At 33.4% G+C, this 21,142-nt stretch overlaps 1 protein-coding gene across 2 annotated transcripts in view; it reads right to left on the bottom strand.

Annotated features, from left to right (window-relative positions):
• The window catches only part of LOC106110154 (NGFI-A-binding protein homolog), a 26,547-nt gene extending 11,399 nt beyond the window's left edge, over window positions 1–15,148 (bottom strand). For both annotated transcript variants that reach the window (XM_013291874.1, XM_013291875.1), the window contains exon 1: window positions 14,768–15,148. In XM_013291874.1, coding sequence (XP_013147328.1) covers window positions 14,768–14,906 — 139 coding nt within the window. In that variant the 5' untranslated portion in view covers window positions 14,907–15,148. The remainder of the gene's footprint in view (window positions 1–14,767) is intronic.
• Window positions 15,149–21,142: the final 5,994 nt, after the last annotated feature.

The raw sequence follows: 21,142 nt of genomic DNA, 5'->3' as shown, positions 1-21,142 counted from the left end.
ATTTCGTTACTTTTTAGTGTACTGTTTTTTTTGAGAATATTTTGTTTTTGGTGTATTTTGTTTTGTTTTTAGTGCATTTTGTTTTGTTTTGTTTCTTAAGATTTTTTCAATCGATGTGTTTTTTTTCGTGGTGAATATTAAACAATGTTTTTAGAGACTATTTCAGAACGTGTGACCTGAATAAAAAAAAAGATTTTCACTTAAACAAACGGAAAAGTAGATTTGTAAGACATTTTCAAAAATGTTGTTTATTTTATTTTACTATGCTATGATATTTATTTATGTCAATACTACGTTACAATTCATACCTTGTCTTTATCTTGATAAAATAAAGAAGCATATGACCTGTTTCATTTAAATAGATCTCGTAATTATCTTTATTGTCTACTAGCTGTTGCTTGCGACTTTCCTCGCGTCGATTTAAAATTAAATAAAAAGTGCAACCTATGTGACTGATATCGTAGCATGTAATAGTGAAAGAATTATAAAAATCGGCCCAGTAGTTTTCGAGTTAATTCAATACATACAAAAATACAAATCTTTCCTCTTTATAATTAGTATAGATAACATTTAAAACTACATTTCTATCTGCAACGCTATAGTAATACGAACCCAAATAGGTATCAAATATAATTAACTCTCAAATATCAAAGTTAACGTAAAAGAAATACATCCATAAAATAATCTACATAATAAATGTCACCGTACCGGGTAATTACGATTCGCCGCAAGCATCAAAACACGTGTAAAACTTCATGCGAAATGATCCCAGGATTGTATAGCAATAGGATTGTAATTAAGGAGGTAATAGAAATCCAGAACAAACCCGTCCCTTTGTTGTCATTTGAATAAAACCTAAGCGAGATAATACAATAATTTTACCTATAAACAAAAACTGTCTATTGTCACATTTGACATAAAAGATCTGTTCCCAATAGGGTGGATATGATTTGAATTGAAAAGGACATTCCGGATTTTTAAACACCGGGATTATTGAAGCATTTTGTGATTTAAATATTTGATGATTTTTTAGATAAAATAAGAAGTATTAAATATTTAAGTACTTTTAAATTTTTTATGTTTGTCGATATTTAGTAATATGGAATCACAATTATAAAAAGTAATTAATGATTTTTTAATAAAAATTAATTATGGTTCGAACTACGAAACGAAATTTCTTTTTGTCAAACTACAAAATTGTCACCCTACTAAAAACGTCGCTAATGACAGTTAACGTCAACAGACAAAGATGGCGGGATAGTAGCGGGATGTGCGCGCGCATGTGATTAGCGCCTTTTAGCACTTGCCCGTGATTGATATGCGCAATATTGTCGCACTTTATGAATATTAATGCGCGCATTGTGCAGGTTGCGCTAACGACTTCCAAGACACCTTTTTTTGACAGCTCAACTTCCGTGCGAAACCCGTGTGAGCAAGTCTTAGCAGATTAAAAAAAGTTTTTTAATCTATGCTCGAGGTATAACCGTTTTGGCGCCAAATCAACAATAGTACTGCTTGAAATTAGTACGGCGTGACTTATGGTTATACAGTTTATGATTTTAGGGGTCTAAATAATATGAGGAAAAAGACAACACTACCGTGTTAAGAGTAACTAATGCTTGAAACAATAAAAATATTGCTAAAAAAGATCATTTTAAAATTCTCATCCACTGGGAAACAACTCCAGTAAATAACATCAGCTAGATAATCTTATCCCAAAGCTATGGGTCATCTCATTAAAAATATCTTAAAGTGAAACTCTAAACCTGCATTCCTAACCTATAATTATCAACCCTTACTTTAAATAGAATAATAAAACTTCCGTTCAGAATCATCTGTCGCTACGAATCAAAAAGAAAATAACAAATTGTCTTTGTTTTATTGTCGATAGTGTCGAATAACAAAAACTCTATTACGGATAACCTCAAAAATCACCGACCCATATGTCTTCTGTACAAAAAACGTGATTTAAAAACAATGACTCGGCGATTAACATGCGAGATTAGATGTAAAAAACGTATCGGTGGGCTTTTTGAGTTTTTTAAATCGAAAGTGAGATTTGTCGGGCAGGTGCCTAAAACACTTTTTCTATTAATTAATCTGGTTTGCATCTGGCCGGTAATTACGCTTCGGCCACAATTTGAAGGGTTAATCAAATATAATAAAGAGATTAGAACTCGATGGACATGTGTTCTGCCTTTTGTTTCAATGTCTTCGCTTTTAATTATAACCTAAAAAAAATCTATAATTGAATAGGTTATTATTGAAAATTACCAAATCCTGTTCTACAACTCCGATTGTAAGTAAATAAAGATAATAAATAGAAAAAAAACCTATTAAAACACTGAGAAGGCATTATTTTAAAAAAACATATTTTAATTGCGCTAATTTTACCTTTACAATCTATTTTTAATTTTTTCAATACGAAAAACTGTTTAACCACAAAATGTGCGCCTCGGAGCGCCACTTAGAACTTTTACACATGTTATTTCATAAGTCAGTCTTCTAATTGCCGCTGCCGGAGCCCCAGGGCTCCGTAGTTAGCACCTCGCGCTTTTTATTAAAAAATGGGGGTTGAAAAACGCCGAAGAAATTACTCGGCCACCCCTGCTTTTAAAAGCTGTCGTGGTTAGGGTTGCCAATACAGTGATATGAGATAATCCATTCATTATTATAAATAAACGCTATACAACAGATTTTAATGTTTTCAAAACTAATAATGTATACTTACTTTTAGAATTTTATTTGTATAGTAATTGCTACATAAAATAATTTTACGATTAAAAAATTGCGACTTCAATACGAAATTAATATACCCTAAAAATTACCAAAATCCTAAAAGGAAAGTTACAAACAACATATTTTAACGATTAATTATGGTATACGTTTAATTTGTGCAGTTGCAGCCCTGCGTCGCGAGGGCGCGCCATCTGTCAGGAAAGGGTTGGTCTCGGGACGGACTCGGAGGGTCATTTCTGCCTTTGTTTGTTTTATCACTGCGTTGACATAATAAACTACATTGAATCGACTTCGTGCTCCACAAAGTCTTGTAATATAGTAAATACTATTACATACTATTACTACATACATTTTATAAGTTTTATATGTTTTTTAAGCTACAAAATTTATCAATAATCTAGTCTATAGATCTTTGTCCGTTTCTTAAGATATCTATACTTCTATACTTCTACACTAATATTCTTATATAAAGAGAAAATATATGTATTTTTGTAAGTATTGAAATAACTCAAAAACTACTGGATTTCAATTTTTTTTTTCACCATTATTAAGCTACGTTATCAGTGATAACATAGACTAAGTAGCACTTTTTTATTATTTTTTAATTTCACGAGGGCAAAGTCGCAAGCAGCTAAGTTATTATAAAACATGTTTATATTGCAATAACAAATTATAGCTTAATAAATGCAGCAATCAATTACACAATGCAAAATGTTTGAACAGTCTGCGTTTTTCGACTGTTATAAGAGTCTTAACATCACTTTTAACGTAAAATAAAACAAAACACAACTATGGTCCAGTCCTTTCATCTGTCCGCATCCCTTAGTTATGGTAACATCTTCCCGGATGTTAAAAAATATTAAGAGAGGGGTCACTCATTCCCACAGTGAGCACCTTACGGACATACCGACTAATAATTTTAATACTGGCAACCCTTCCGCGTTTTTTACCGCCAACTCGTTTAGTCCATTCAATCTCTTCCGTGAGAATGTCAAACAAACGTTAAGAAAAAAAACTAAAGACTCTATGGTCTAATAAAAAATATTAAATTGGGGGCGCGAGTGGACAGTTGCCAGACTCAAAAAAGAATTTATAGCTTTTGAATAGATAATAAATAGATTTATCTGATTTTTGTTTAAGGCACTTTGGTGGCGTTGTAAAGGGTTAGGTAATTGTCTTTAAATAATATTTTCAGGGATCCGTTTCATAGTTTCTTCTTCGAGGTCTTTACTTGTCCGAAATTATTTTACGTTAAAGAAACATTTTGAGATGTCAGATGTGTGCGAAAGAGATGTTATAAATCTATCTTTTGTTTCTACATTGCATTGTATTTGAAAAAATAGATCGTTGAGAAATCGAACGAAGCTAAAAGCTGTAACTAAAATATGCCCACCTTTTACCATTAATTATACAAATTATGTCGACATTTTAGACTTTATAATTAAAATATTATTAACTATTTAAAGCCAAAGCTTTCCGTTAACCGTTATTAACGATTCACATATGATTTGATAAGAAATGTTAGTAGATAAAATAGATTTTATAGTAGTAATGTTGTAAACTCCTTGGACTTGTAAATTCGTAGAATGTACCTCTTGCTTTTAAAATGCTTTATCTCTCCTTCATTTGATTAGCTTGCTTATAATAAGTTTTTAATAATGGTTCTATCCCCTTCTAAAATAACATCAATCAAAACATTTCTCACGTTTGGGTAATTACAAAGGTTTTTTAAAGTTTTTTTGGAGTTTCTCACAGCCCTCCGTTGTCTCTCCCTCGCTACAGGTGAGGCGGGAGAAAAAACAAACCACAGCAATGTGTATTCCCGCGTTCTTATTTGACCTCTTTTCTAAGTACGCTAGCGTTATGAATATTATTAGGTTTATGTAGTTCAACGGGGAAAGATATAATTTCAATGAAAAATAAATCTACTACTAAATTCTTGTATTCTTGTAGCAGATGTTATCAATAATGTTGTGTTTAGGTGGGTCTATTTTGTCATAAAATCAAATATAATGACGTTTGAACTACTAAGACATATGCTATTTCCGATCCAGTGGCCACTAAAATCGGTTAGACCCTCTAAACACGATGTTCACATCCGCTTCGACCAAAATTGACAATTAAAAAGAAATAAAACAAATCTCTGGCGCTGTCAATGTCAAAAAAGGGCGGGAAGAGCAACTGACGTCAACAGGTGGCAAAGGGTTGTTCGTATGTTAGCTAATATTTTTAAAGCATTATCTATGGCTAGAGAAAGCGTGACAAAAGTACTGAGCAGTCTAAACATATGTTCCACTCATTAGCTGATAATCGGTGAAATTGAAAGTTAACCCTTTCCCTGCGGGCTTCTTAATTATTTTCTTTCTATTATGACCACCTTTCGCCTTTCGGGTTAGAATACATTAACGCGCCCCGGGGTAAATGCATTTACATGTCTTGTTTCGTTTTAGTCTATTTTATATCGTAAACAATAATAGTTAACGACATGTGGATCAAATTATTTTAGTTAGTTGTTTAACCAGGTCAAATAGACATGACTAAAATTTCGTGTCGGAAGATCATTGAAGAGGTAAAATTTGTAGTTCAATTTTTATTATTTGCTAACAACTAATGGTAATAAATCTTCTAAATAAACCAGTAGCATAATGCTAACGATTAAAAAAGCCATAGACAACATTTTAGAAATACATGAACGCAAGCATTCATCGTAACTCATAACCTTAATCTTTTAAAGATCTGTAGCTAAACGAACTTTACATTACCTTTTACGGTGTCCGCAAATTGCTGCCTTTTTTTCATGTGCAGCCTTATTTTTAATAATAGATTTATATATCCACAGATTCTTTTCAAATGTCACAGTAAAGCCACATGCTTGTGTCATATTCGGGTCAAATGACAGATGTGGAAGGCGCGCTTATTTCATAGTTGGAAGTAAAAACAAGTCGACATAGGTCTAATTATTAATAGTTGAATATAATTTTTGTTGTCAATTTATGGTCCGGTTAGATAATAAATAATAATATCTACGCTATCATAAATAACAAATATGTCCTACTTGTACGTTTCAACATACGCTCAGATTCTTTAATCTTTAGTAAATTATTGATTTATCTAAAAACTTTGATGTTACAGCCCTTGTAATTCACCAATCGAGATCATATCTAGACCAAATATTAATGAATTTTTACTACAACTGAAAGAGTAACTACTAAAAATTATATTTATATCTATACTAATATAATAAAGCGTAAAAACACACTACTTTGTGGCGAAAGATGTCAGCAATCACAGCATATTTTTGAATAATTCCTTCTTTAATAAAAAGCCCTACACTTACGTCACGCTTTAGGCTTTATATTTTCACGCTATTAAATTTAGAGGGTCAATAAATTGGATAAAAACGCTTATATGGGAAAGGGACCATAAGCTACAAGCTGCCAACACCAAGGAACTAAGATTGCCATAGTTTGTCATCAAGTTATGTCGTTTTGACATTTACAATTGATAATTTGACACATGTAAGTAATAAAATAAGATTTTCATAAATTCATGCGGTTGAAGCCGCACGGGAACAGCTAGTTCTCATATAAAAATCAGAAAGAACTGTAACAATAGTTCTTTAAAAGCGAAAGCCTTCACAGACTTCATCAAACCCGAGTTGGACAAGTTAATAAATAATATATTTAACGTGGGCTGTCAACATTCAACAACTGGCAACACCTGTCCCAAAAGCAAACAGTCAATAAAGTATCAATCACGACGCGGCAAAGTTCACCGACCTCACCGCTGCCAACATTACAAATCAATTTATAACCTAAAACCTATTATTACAGTTTGATTTTAAATACACCCAATCCTAGATCAGTCGTCAACAAAGTTTATAATTTTGTTAATGTTTTCTTACATGTTAATATGAACTTTATTTCTGTTGGTAGTAGAACTAATATTCAATATAATGGTTATAGATTTGTTGTCAAACTTTTTGTTACCGCCAGTCCATCAAAACATCTGCCGGCAGCTGTATGATCAGATTAGATCGGACCTGTCCAGTCGTACTTCGATTCGGGGTTGACTTTGAAGGGGTTATTTTTTTAGTCCAGTACAGAAGGAAAAATAAGTACTTATACTATTTACGTGCCTTTTAAAATTTTTTGACATTTGATTGGTAATTAAGGAAATGCGAAAATGCAATAAAAAAATACAAATAGCTCGGGGAAGTAGATGTTGCCATTAAAAGATTCGCTTTTAATCAAAAATTTGCATAATAATTGCTATTTTTTTGTGTTACATTTTTTCTTTAGTAAGTTTCTTGATTGTACTGTATTACTTTCTATATTTAAGACCAAAGCTTATTACACTAATGTAATAGATATATTAATATTTAAATATCATGAGTTAAAGAATAAAATTACATACAGATACATTGTCGTCGTTGTCAACACTTTTTTTTAAATTTAATACGGTGTTCTCATGACTTAAACAGTTGGATTCCGCGCTTTTTGCCAGTTCGCGCGAAATGTGTTACATTTTTCTCTGGCAACATTAGTCTCAATATTGTCTTGCGATGTCCTACATTTTGTATGAAAATGTTTATAATAAACTCTTCCTTTTATTGTATTACTAATTTTCCTGCCCATTATAGGTAAAGATGTCCCAAACAATTGACAATTACCGTTTAAGGTGACCATAGTGAATGGCGATATTTTTTTTCACGTCGATTTATGGCTTAAAAACCGTATTCCACCGGTCATTGGGCGTCGAATTGCAAGCTGCGTATGAATTGTTTTTATAAAGACTTTCAGGCCAAAGTCCGATGCGTACCGTTTCAATTACTTTTTTATTCATCTTTACCTTAAATTGTTATAATTTATGGCGTGTGGTTTTTTATCCTTGATATTTTGTTTTGCGATGACACTAATAAGAATTTATTACACATCTACATGTAAATAAATTTTAAAAATAGTTACGTACATTACTGAAACACTTTATTTTAATTATTGCTAAATATGTAACTATTAAATGTCGGATATTGGTGGACTAAGTAACAAAAACGCACACAGACTATAATTCTCGAATACAAATTATTGAATTAATGTTAGAGGTCGATAAAAAGTTGGCGCGGGAAAAAATAGTCTGTGGCGCCGCGGTGACAGCGCGCGAAAGCTTCGTGCCTCGTGACATAAAATAAATATCGCAGACGCAGGCCGTACAAAATAAACATGGCGGACGTGATTCGGCGCTAGCCGCCTATTATAAATAATTAATGATTCCGTCCGCTCTTATGCACGATAAAATGCCATTACGGTTTTCATCGAGGATTTGCAAAAAACATCGAAAACCGCCGCCATCCCGAACCCGTCTCAAGCAAAAAACGTGCTTAAAAGACTGCGCGGGCATCGCTGAAATTCCCGCGATTTCTTATTGCAGCGCGGTCATTTGACTCCGGCCATTATCTGCGGAATTAACAACGGTAAAAAAATACCGATTCGATAAAGGTATATTCGCGGTGTCGGCGACAGTTTTTATCATATAAAATAAAGATTACATGGTAAGGGCGAAAAAGCCACGATCCGATGCATAATTGCATCGATGCTATAAAAGATCTTGCTCATGAAAATTCAGCGCCATTCGAATATAACAATCACTATGTTTCAAAAGCTTCGTTAAAGCGACGCTAAAAATAACAGTTACGATTCTATTAAACCTAAAAGTGCTGCCAACAACTTCAGACAAATAAATAAAAAAATGAGTCCTTATCTATGGTTGCAATGGACCGTTCCAATATCAAAAATGACAGATGCGTCAGACGTTAACGTTCTATTCGGACAGTAGAACAAAAGTTGATAAAAAATTGTAGGAGCAAGACAATTAGATTGGATTTGCATATTCACAGACGCATTGTTAAATGAGTTGACTCAAGAATGGAGTACGAATGAAAGGCGGAGGCAAAAAAGTAATGAAAAAAGACTCGGCTGAGTGCTGCTGTTTTCAAACGCATCTTTGCGTAACCAACCGCACGTAGATTGAATGCTACGCGGTTTATTGTCGTCTTTACAAATGTTATTTATAAAAAATAAACATTCAGAGTTATCTTGTACTTTTAACTATCAACCAATTCTTATTAATATTTTAAGCAGTTTTGTATGCAGTTATTAACGCTTTTAAGCTATGCTAAAGTACTATGCATTCTTACCAAACAAATAAAACATTACAAAAATTCAATATATGGTACATTCTTTAGAAAAGACACAGTACTATAAAATAAATGTTGCATAAAACAACATAAAAAGTCCTTATATTTGCATAATAAGCAACACTTTATAAAAATGCTTAAGATAAGAGAATTAATTAGTCAGAATATCTTTTAATTCATTTTACACGTTGTCTGAATTCCATAACATACAAGGATACGGTGAGATGCGACAAAAACGAGCGATACTAGCGCCACGGAGCCACGACCATAGACGACCAGTTATGGCTGGCACGTGTAAAAACTACAGTTTACGCGGGTAAAAATAATTCCTTAATAACCAATAAACAAATTAAAGTCAGCTAATGGCATTTATGTTTTCTAAAAGCGTCTTATATCCTTTTTAAGTATTTTTATGTTTATAATTCTCCACTCATTTGTGCCTTCTATTAAATTACCGCGACATATTGAATGTAAAATGAATATTAACACAAGGTTTAAAAATATACGTTTTTGCAAGTTTCTTATAGCTCCATAACAATACAAACTTTACTTATAAACACCGCAAAAGTAATTAAAATCGATGCTAAAGTTAAAAAAATAAAACCCTTTCTATTTACCTATTTCAACTTTATGAGTTAATCAGAATATATTTATCTATATCTATAGTAGTATTATAAAGAAGAAAAATTTGTATATTTTCATGTACTCGATTCACGTAAAAACTACTAGGCAGATTTTAAAAATCCTTTCACCTTAATAAAGATAATTAATCTGTGAGTAATATAAGTTATATTTGATTATTTGTTGTCAGGAAAAATTTACTGTAGAATAAAATTAAAAAACAGAATTTAAATTACACTAATAGTTTAGAAGATATCGCGAACATAAACAATAAAGGTATGCGTAAAATCAGCTCGCAAGCTACCGAGCTTAGAAATTTGCAATCTTGCATCAGTAGTTATCTGTTATTACGTAGATTATTACTAAGTGAATACTTTAGGTAATAGGTTTAAAATAGGGGCGAACGGTAGTGTCGATCTTTTAAACATCACGCAAACGAAGTCGTGGGCAACAGCCATACAAATCATCTCTACAAATGTCAAAAGTAGCCGCAACTTCGAATATGACCGAATAAGTCAGTATCTCCGTCCTATTTTACTATCCTATTAATTTCATCCTAATACTATTTCATATAACGTACAAACAAAAATACTTCAATATATTTTTATAGCACATTTGGCAGTTCGTACCAGATTCAAGCGCCAAATACCAAATTTTAGCGGAGTACGCGTACCGTACCGGATTTATATGCGGTGGTGACTCCGGTATAGCGCGACTGAACCTTCTTAACCGTTTCGTAAGGACCGGCTCCGCCCTGTCTGTAAAAACCACGATGAAAATAAAAATACTGCACTGTGTTTAGGGTTCCTTTAGCGGTCACAATAAACCTTTATTTTAACTAATTTAATCGATTCATTCAATGCTTTATTGAAACGTAAGTAATGAAAATAACATTTGATTATATTGTTTTGTTTCAATGTATTTTTAGATAAGCATAACTTTATTTGTAATTAATTAAACAAATATTTTAAATGTCCATTTAGAACTTTGTTTTCTATATTTCTAAGCTAATACTCTAACTCAAAAATAACTGGGCCGTTTTCAAAAATTCATTCACCATTTTAAAGCTACGTTATCAATGAGTAGCATAGGCTATGTTTATATTATTAACTAAATTTACATGGGCGAAGTCGCGAGCAACAGCTAGTACTAAATACAGCTAAAAGAATTTCAGACAACGTTGCTGCAGCAAAATAATATGAATACGGAACCCGCATACCGCATTACTATTCGCGGACCGATTTTTTTTTAATCAACCACTATTTGGTTTAATTTCGCTGAGTTTTTCAGGCGCCCGCCGACATAGTTATACTTTATTATTGCACAGTTAAAACTTTGCAAGAAGCGTTTTTGCGGCGTGCATTTTTATTCACTTATTTACATAATATCCTTTTTTGTTTGAACCAGCGTATAGCTTATGGGAGGCATTATGCGGGAATCGAACCCAAGTCGCCATGTTGGCAGACTACTTATGTTTTAATTCACTACTACCTTTCGCCCGCGACTCCGACCGCGTGGAATTAAGAAAAACAAAAGTGAGTAGCCTATGTTTTCTTCCAGACTATCCTCTACATCTATACCAAATATAATCGAGATCCGTTTAGCTGTTTAGGCTACAAACTCTAACAAACATTCATCCATCTAAACTTTCGCATTTATAATATTAGTAATAGTAATTAGTAAGATTAAAATTTCACTATTAAAATAAAAAATAAGCCGTATTTTTAATTTCATAAATATTTAAAGTTTTAGTTAGTTTGCATGTAACATTTTTTGATACGTTTATAACTTCAAAATTAGGACTTACCACGGTGGAAGTTGATGTTAAGGGTTAACGAGAAAAGGAAGACATTAAGTAAAAACTTATTTATGTCTATTCATCCGACTGTTAAATCATTTATGATTTGTAAATTTCAAAAGGTTTGAGGAATTTTTCATGCCAAGATGAATCGTGTGTAGAAAAAAAAATACAGACGAATTGAGTACCTCCTTCTTTTCGGAAATTGGCCAAAAATCTATATAAACGTATCATACTAACTACCTAATTGCTCCATTAATTTGTGTGAGTAATTCTAAGTAAATAGAATTCTAAGTAATAGATAACAGATTCTAGGTAAAGGTAAAAACCCTTTTCTTATAAGCAGAGGATAGGAAGGGGAAGTGGATTTGACTGAGGAGGAGATACATAGGAAGGGGAAATATCCTCTTTATGTGCATCTCCTCCTCTGTCGGATAAAGTTAGGCAACGCATCTGCAATTGCGGATGTCTATGGGCAACGGTCGCTTCGCTATTTTGGCGCATTCAGGTGGCCGCTTGCTCGTTTACTACCTTATGTTATAAAAAAAAATAATGCTGGCCTATTGCGAATAGATTTACTAAGCAGATCTGTTAATTTTTTCGCTGGTATTGCAAGCTACACAATAATATCAAATAAATGTATATATGAAATACTAAAACACGTTTGTATAAGACACTAGCTGTTCCCGTGCGATTTTACCAGCATAAATTTATTTTATTGTTTACATGTGTCAAATTGTCAATCGCAAATGTCAAAATGACATGACATGACAAAACTTGGTAATCTTGCTTCCTTGATGATGGCAGCAACTTATGGTCTCTGTCCCACGTAAGGGTTTTAATCCAAAATATTTACTCCCTTAGTTTAATCGCGTGAAAATATATAGCCTAAAGCGTGACGTTAGTGTAGGGCTTTTTATTAAAAAAATAATAATTCAAAAATATGGTGTAATTGCTAACATCTTAGGCAACAAAGTGTGTGTTTACGCTTTATTATAATAGTATAGATTGAGCCAGGACCTCTAAATTTCAAGTGCTTGCCAAATACTGCACCGACGCTCTTCAAAGGTGAAACTGCAAACTCTTTATAAATGACTTGGGAAGATGAGATACTGCAAATTTACGAGTGATCTAAAGACGAAAGAGTCACAAGAAGTTGATTCTTTAACAAACGACAGGGAACTTTCCCGAGGCTGTAGTTTTTGCACGGTCGCCATGTGAGCGCAGTTTTTCCTACGTTACCACGGTTTTTCCGTCATCTATGTACAGTAGAGTGAACTTTTTGCTGCATCGATTGTGAATGTAGGTGGTTAGAAACGTGTTGATACTTGAAATATTATATATTGAAAAAAAATATTTTTTTATATATCTTTTTTTTAAAGTTTCATACGAACAAATATAAAATACATATTTATATGTGTTGCAGCGATTCAATTATGTTAAGTTATTATTGTTTTTTCTTTTATGATGGCATTATATTAGTAAAATCATAATTATTTATACATTTATAACAAAACATTCTGTAAAATTAAATGTAAATCAACACATTAAAAAAAAGATTCAATGTTAATACAATTCAAATATTTCAAAACAAGCAAAAAACAACACAAATATTTATAAGTATTTAGTAAGGATCAAGATCGTTCAGTCCCGGCCGCATTAAGGTTGTCACAAAAAAGTCTTTGTAAGACAAAGCGGTGCGGTGGCTCAGAAAAACACAAATTACGTACGGTAGCGTCTTCGAATCGAAGTCGCATCATGCGAATTTACTTCTCGTTCGCTAGCATATGTTTTTGCGTAACCTCACTCTCGGAATTGCAGATAAAAAACGCAATCGTCGCAGGAAATGTGACTATAAATGTGATTTCATTAATCATATTCTGCAGTTTATGTTACAGAACAATTGTGTACATCGCCAATGTCTAATATGACTAGTCGAATTACAATTTGTCGTATGCAATCGCAGTAATTTAACTATTTATCGATAAAAACCTTTTAAAGAAGTTACGCGGTTTCCCAGATTTTAGTTTAAAACATATTTTTCTCTCAAACCATACAATAATTTCTTTGAATCTTAAGTTAAAAACATTTTTTTAACTAAATGTCGGAATAACTAAGCTATTTCGTTCTGTACATTTTTTGTTTTCTTTATTCTCGTATTTCCATTCATAAAATCTCGGCAAACAGACAAAGATATCTTTACTCGTAGAATAAACATTTTTAAAGTACATTTTTATTTTTCAATATTGCATCGTTAGTAAGTTCAATATATTACTTATTGATTTTATATTGCTAACATGTTTTTTACTTTTAAAAATATATGAAAACAGTCATACAAAGACTTCTTAATTGAGTAAAAAACCTACACTGACTATAACCAATTAGGACACAGTTTAGTAGTAAGACAAAGTTCACGTAAACATTTTTTTTAATAATTAATAAATTAATTTACTAATATTTTCTTTTACCATTCCAGCTAAGTTCTTGCCTTGTGTTAGAATATGGTTCACAATAGTCGAACGGCGGGATTCGAACTCTCGACTTAATATCGGTAGTCCGTACCAAACCATTACGCTATTGGCACTTAAAATATAAATGTAACTTCTGAACTAAGAACTTACCTTCTTTATCTTGTAACCAACTCAATTATATCAATTTATTATGAAGAAGTAGATACAACTAGTTGAGTTTTTTTGTTCATCTTTCCTCGAAGTTAACGCGGGAACTATGCTAATGGCCACTTGGTACGTACATGGCCAAACTGTTGCTCGGGAATTTATGAAAAAAAAGGTTTTATAGCTCTATTTATGTATCTGTATTGACGCAAGAAATGTTTAATTGACAAAAATAACCGATGTAGGACATTAATTAAGCTATATTGTTCGATAAATATTTTTACTTGCATGCCTAAATACGAGTTCTTATATACAAGATGAAAAATAGTTAAGTTAACGGTATTCGATACTTACTTACTTTTTAATATTATTCGAACTTTGTCATCTTATACGCAATGTAAGTAATATTTAAAATAATTTATATAAGTTAAATCTCATGTCTTTGTTTGTTAATGTAAAAAATTACAGTACAAAGCTTTAAGTTTCTGATTCTTATTGGAATTTAACAAAGTAATATAATATAACCTAGAACCAATTTATTTTTGTAGATCATACGAGAAATACTTTGTTCGTGAAAAAGCGCGCACTAAGTTTAACGCGTTAAATTAATTGAATACTGCAAAGTTTTTCCTTACTTGTATTTTGATTGTTACATACCTCGAGGGCATCGTAAAAACATTATTCTATTAGCAATGCAAATATGTCAGTATGGGAGATACTAATTGGTGAATTAATTCAGCCTTATTTTTGGCTGCGATGCGTAAAAAACTTGTTAAAATGATATTGCACGAGGTGACTTACTGGTCCCATTCACGTTTCGTCCGATGATCTTATTGGATCCGTTGGGCTGCGACGCGGCGGGGGCGTGCGGCGCGGGGGGAGCGCTGCGTCCCGTTTCCTCGCCCGGGCTCTCCATGTCGCCCCTCTCGCTCGCACACATCAACCCGCCAAATTGAAAACTTCACAAAATTTTCAAGTGTCAACTTTGTTTGACATTATAACCTAGATTGAAAAACTGTCACAGATTAAAAAGTTTATTTTTTTCACACGTCCGATTAAATAATTCGGATATGTTTTTAAAATTAATTTAATTTATTGAATGTGTAGCCGTGACGTGAGCGGATTGAAGTTCGCGCCGCGACTGTCGGCCGGGGCGCGGGCCCTACGAGTGCAGCTGCACGCCGCTCGCCCCGCCCAGCGCCCGCCGCCTGTCACCCCCCGCCCGGCACCCCACGTGGCCACGGCCCCACCAGCCCCACGGCAGCTTTCCTTGCCCTCGACTCTTACATAAAAAACCAATATAAACTACTACTGCGGCCTACGAAATTCTGCTAATGTATGCGTGACTTACGCGAGTGTTTGTGACTCTATGTAGAGGGTCGGAAGGGTAAAGACTTGAGGGTCGACGGGTCGCTTTTTAATTTAAAAATCCGACTTGCGTATCGATCGAAGTTAAGTAAAAAAGCATAGTAACTTCGAGCTAACTGCACTAACGGTCAAACATTTTTGCCCTATCCATAATCGCGATTTTAAAATAGGAAACTAATCTTGGTATTAATAAAAAAAGATGTGATCTATCTATGGTTTTATTATGTTATTTTTGAGAGGCAATTCAAGATTTCATAAGAGCCGGTTCAGAAAGCGCGGCCGGCCTGATTAATACGTGTAACCTATATTTCGGTCTGAACATGGTTAGTTTTTTGCAAATCACCCAGTACCGTTGTCGGATCGGCCATTTTATAAGTTTTTTATAGTTTCCGAGAAAACGGACTGCTTTCGGAGCCCTCGGACGAATTAAGCTTTTGCAACTGATTATCATTTTTAATTTGATCACCGCACGAAAGGGTCGAATGGTATTCAGTTTTTGTAACTATTGTGGGATTTTTGTTAAGAAAATACTTTAGGCGTTTTAATCAATTTTAAGCTCTAATAGCCTAGGTTTGGGGTACGGACTACCGATCTTGCGCTCGGTTCGAATCCCGTCATTCTATTATTGTGAACCATATCCTAGCACAAGTCTAGAGATTAGTTCGATTGGTTAAAGGAAATTAAAAAAAGAAGATAATAAAAAAAAATATCTAAAATAATTTTAAGCCAGTGCTTAATCTTTGGTATTTTAATAATTTTATTAAAGCATGTCTAACATATGTCCATGTTGGTAGCCCTGATCTCTTGCCGGCAATGCGGCGAAGGAAAGTGACGGACCATTTGCCGCACGTGGGAAAATAGTTGGCGAATATTTAACATATTTACAGCCTTATTAAATTGATTACGACTATCAACGATCGTTCGATACTGATTTAAAATACTATCGCTTTAATTTCCCATGAGAATGTTTCAGATTATTTTCTTACACTTACGTGCATACCACCTTCCTTAAATAGTAATATTGTAACGTAACACTCATAGTAAATCATCTATCTAAATATTACAAATGCAAAAGTTTAGATGGATGGATGGATTTGATAGCATTTGTAGCCTAAACGGCTAAACGGATCCCCATGAAATTTGGGACAGGTTTAGAGCGTATTCTGGAAGAACACATAGGCAACTTTTTATCCCGGTAATAGTGACGGTTTCAGAGGGATTCATTAATTTAGTTTTTTAATGTTTACTCCATCATTCTGTAACGGTTCAACATATCTTATTGAAATTTGGCACAGATATAAAACAAAATCTGGAGTACACATGGGATATGGTTCATCACCGAGAAATGTCCGGTTCCCGAGGGATACGTAGCTTTTTGATATTTATTTAGTTCATAGTTCATAGTTCATAGTTCATATGTTTTCTAATACCACGCGGACGAAGTCGCTGGCAACAGTTAGTTATTAAATAAATATTAATATTCTATATACACATTCAATTTAAAATTAGTTACAGATGACATAACAATTGCGAAATACCTGGTATCTTCCACCATAACTTCTCCCTTTATGTAAAATACTAAAGTGTTAGAAACAATTTTTATTTAAGTATACGTTGTAAATACTTGGCAGTGTTTAACAGGGGAATAAAGCCGGTGGCACACTTGGGATTCTGCCAAAAAAATTACCCGTAGACGTGACATGTCATATAATTCCGATACTTACTTTAATATAATACTTAAGTGAGTTTAATTATTTTACACTAGCATTCGCCCGCGACTCCGACCGCGTGGATTAAAAAAAACAAAAGTGAGTAGCCTATGTGTTCTTCCAGAACATCCTCTACATCTATACCAAATTTCATCGAAAACCGTTCAGCAGTTTAAGCTACAGACTCTAACAAACATCCATACATCTAAACTTTCGCATTTATAATATTAGTATGAAGTATGATTGGTTCCTTAGAGATTATTAAAGTGTCGATTATGTGATCAATATTTTAGCGTAATTACGATACTTTGATTTAATTAACTTTAGTACTCTCGTTAATTTAGTTTGATGATTTTTTTAGTTCATAATGACTTACTGTAACTTTTAGTTAACTTTTTTCTTCAATCAACCATTAAAATTAATATCAAAACACGTTAAAGTTTCTCTTAACATCAGCTTTTTAATATGAACAGTATTCTCTCACAGTTTAGAAAAGCGTTATAAGTTTTTCCTGGTCTCGTCTGAGGGCAGCGTGGCGGCGGCTGCGGGGCGAAGGGCGGGAGTCTTCAATACATTTCCCACACTACCGGTGCCGTTGGTCAGAGGTATCGACGGCATAGTTCCAGCGATCCGTCGTCACGGACGCCTTTCACCGGCCATAAAGAAAAACTGATACCGCCTTAACAGAACCTTTGATATTATTTGCAGAAAAACCGAGGCTAGGAAACCAGCGACAACTACAGCGAGACGTATTAAAGAATTTAAAAATCAAATTTTTATTGTATAACAAGGACAAGTATTCGATATCACATACTGATGTTTAAAAAGATTTATCTATAGAAGGTAAAGAAAAGTAAAAAAAGAAATGATGATGCGTAAGATTTTATTCTGTTTGAATTTATTTTTATTACTTTCATCATCAACTTGCCCTTATCCCTAATGGAGGGTCGGCACAGTATGTGCTGCTCTTCCATACATAGCAGCCGTCATATCTGAATCCACTCCTTTCTTAAGCATATCCTCTATATTAATAAATAATACCTCAAAAGACTTAATTTACGCATCAAAAATATTCACTTATATAACATTAATTTGTTAATAAACATTTTTCATTCAATATTCTAATTGGATGAATTAAATTATTTAAAATTCTAATCCGCTGTTTTCATGGCCCGTGCTGCAGTAAGCCACTGCGTTCAGTTATTTTCTCACGCGACGCGGCCTTGCGACGAATTCCTTATCACATCGTATTTATATCGTTTATCTGCCGTATTGCTAAAACATTGCTAAAAGCAACGCCCACGTAACACAAGATACGGTACACGCCTACTTAAAAAGCAGTTTACGAATTGCAATGATCGATAGGGTTACCAGTGCTAAAGTCATAGAAAAAAAATTGTTTTTTTAAATAAAATACATAAAAGTACATTTAATGTAAAAATAAATACATTTTATTTACATACTAGAATTTGTTATTAGAATTTTGTGTGTCAAATTTTAACACGAACAGACAAAATTGATTCATATTGTCATTTGTAAAGAAACTACACTAATCTTTATTTTTCCACCATTATAAATAACTAGCTTTCGCCCGCGACTCCGACCGCGTGAGATAAAAAATAATATATAACATATTCTATGTTACTCACTGATAATGTAGCTTTTTAATGGTGAAAGGATTTTTGAAGTCGGAACAGTAGTTTTTGAGTTATTCTATTACAATCAAACAAAGTTTTCCTCTTTATAATATATATTAGAAGAGATATCCAAATTGTATTTAGTTTTAATGAAGCAAGGAATAATAAAAAAGAGTAATTTCAATACACTCATTTTTTGCTATTAGAGATTTTTTTTATTTAAAAACTTACAAAAATATCCGGAATTTTACACTTGAATGGTCACCGTGCGTATGATTCATATGTACTCTGCAATAAACGTCGCATACTTGGATTTATATAAGTTTTTACATCGCCTATTTTCAAGTTTTAAGTTACATTAACATTTCTTGATATATATTTATGAGTTATATAAAAAAATCCAATTCAAATGACATTAAATTTTTTAAAATATTACACCAGAATTGATTTATTACACAAGCTGAAACAAGTAAAAATTAAAATTAAAAATGAAAAGTTTTTTAAACCTAGCCTTAGTGCGCGCAGTCCTTTGACAAAACTATCACACAACGGTTGTGCGATTGTCGATTGTTTCGCAGCCAATTCAACTGTTTAGCACAACTGAAAATCAAGTAGTGTCCGCTCCATATACTATTATAATAAAGCGTAAACACACACTTCTTTGTTGCCTAAGATGTCAGTAATTACAGCATATTTTGGAATAGTTCTTTTTTTTCGAGTCAGTTAGTGAACTTCATTTAGTTCTTTTTGTTCTGATGAGTGTGGTGCCGGAGGCCTAATGTTAGACAATTTCCCTTTCTACCCTTTTCTTAAGAGGAAAGGATGGGAAGGAAAAGTGGATTTGACGGGGCAGGAGACCCATAGGAAGGGGAAATGTCTTTTTGTGGGTCCCCTCCTCCGTCAACAAAAGGTAGGCAATGCATCTGCAATTGCGGATGTTTACGGGCAGCGGTCGCTTTCCATTTCGGTGGATTTAGGTGGCCGCTTGCAAGTTTGCCACCTAATATTATAAAAAAAGACAAATTTACAATTTAATTATATTGTTTTTTATACACATTACACAGATAGAAAACAGTAACTTATAAATAGAAAACACATAAAAACGTGTCGTATGATTTCAGTCAGGTTAGGTCGCCAGGTTGGCATACGAACAGGAAATGTAGAAAGCGTCTCTCAGATAATTTTAAAATGACAAAAACAAGGCTGAAAGATACCAGCATAGAGTAGAGCGGGTTCACTACAATCTCAGTAAAAACCTTGTTATTAAAAGAAAACGACTATTAGAATCGATTTTTACATAACATCGATCAGCTACTACTTTGGGAATTAACAAAATCGATAACCAAATATTTACATGCCTCTCTTTGTTCACGACTTCGTCCGCGTGGATTAAAAAAAAAACTAGTAACTAAGTACGCCTATGTGTTCTTCCAGACTGCCTATGTATGTTTCAAATTTCATCGAGATTCGTGAGCCGTTTTTAGATATTTACTTTTATTTACAATAATTACAACAAGTAAGTGTGTATGAAACATTTAAAGCGTATGTCAACGCACTTGATTCATTTCTGCATGGTTTAACATTTTTTATCTGTTCCTTCAAGAAGAATGAAAGAAACAGATCTTTTCATTCACACCTTAAAATAAAGTTATTTAAAAAAATACTGTTCATTCTCATTTTATTACTTTAATGAAACCGTAATTAAAACAACTTTTAAATAATTAGAACAAATTACTAGCAAATACAGGTTGCATTACAATGTATGTTAGCATCATCTTTGCTGTTCTATAATCACCCTAAATTACTCTCTTACAGACACGAACGAATGCAGCAGTTGCAAGCCGTACTTCTGAATAAAATTAAATTTCACACTACGTAGTTATTCAAGTAAAAAATTAACCAATTACAAAATTTGTTAGGGTTATAATAAAAATACTTTCAGACAAGATGCTAAATTCTCGTAAGCTTAAAAACGACAGAATAGTAACTATAACAATTGTACATTTTGTTATTATACCAATAAAGATTTTCATGCAAGTGCGTATGCTAAAAAAAAGATATAGTTTTCTCTTAATAAGCAATTCACCTGCCGCTCCTGTGCTCTTGTGAATGTTTTGTTAAAAACATTAAACACCAACCCCTTTTATTATTCAATAAGCATACATTCCATATTTTTTACTTGACAAACAATTTTAGGAACGCGACATCATTTCGAAACGGTCGCGCGCGGGAAAAACTACAAAATGGCCGACGTCGGGACCGATGCAAATTGCGCGCGGGAAAAAAACACTTTTGAAAATGTAAAAACGTAGAGGAACTCATAGTATTTCATCGCGACGCGAATTATTGAGTGGAGTGAGAGTTTTTATTGAGATTCCCGTGCTCGCGGCTCGGCGACTCGGTCGGCTTTTTGTCGGTCGGGCCGAGTCTGGGAACTCGGCTCTGTTGGAAGGCAAAAAGCG

Source organism: Papilio polytes, unplaced genomic scaffold (assembly GCF_000836215.1).
Source record: "Papilio polytes unplaced genomic scaffold, Ppol_1.0 DF820844.1, whole genome shotgun sequence".
Taxonomy (NCBI): Eukaryota; Metazoa; Arthropoda; class Insecta; order Lepidoptera; family Papilionidae; genus Papilio; species Papilio polytes.
Note: the sequence above shows the minus strand (reverse complement) of the source record. Positions and strands in the feature narration are given on the sequence as shown.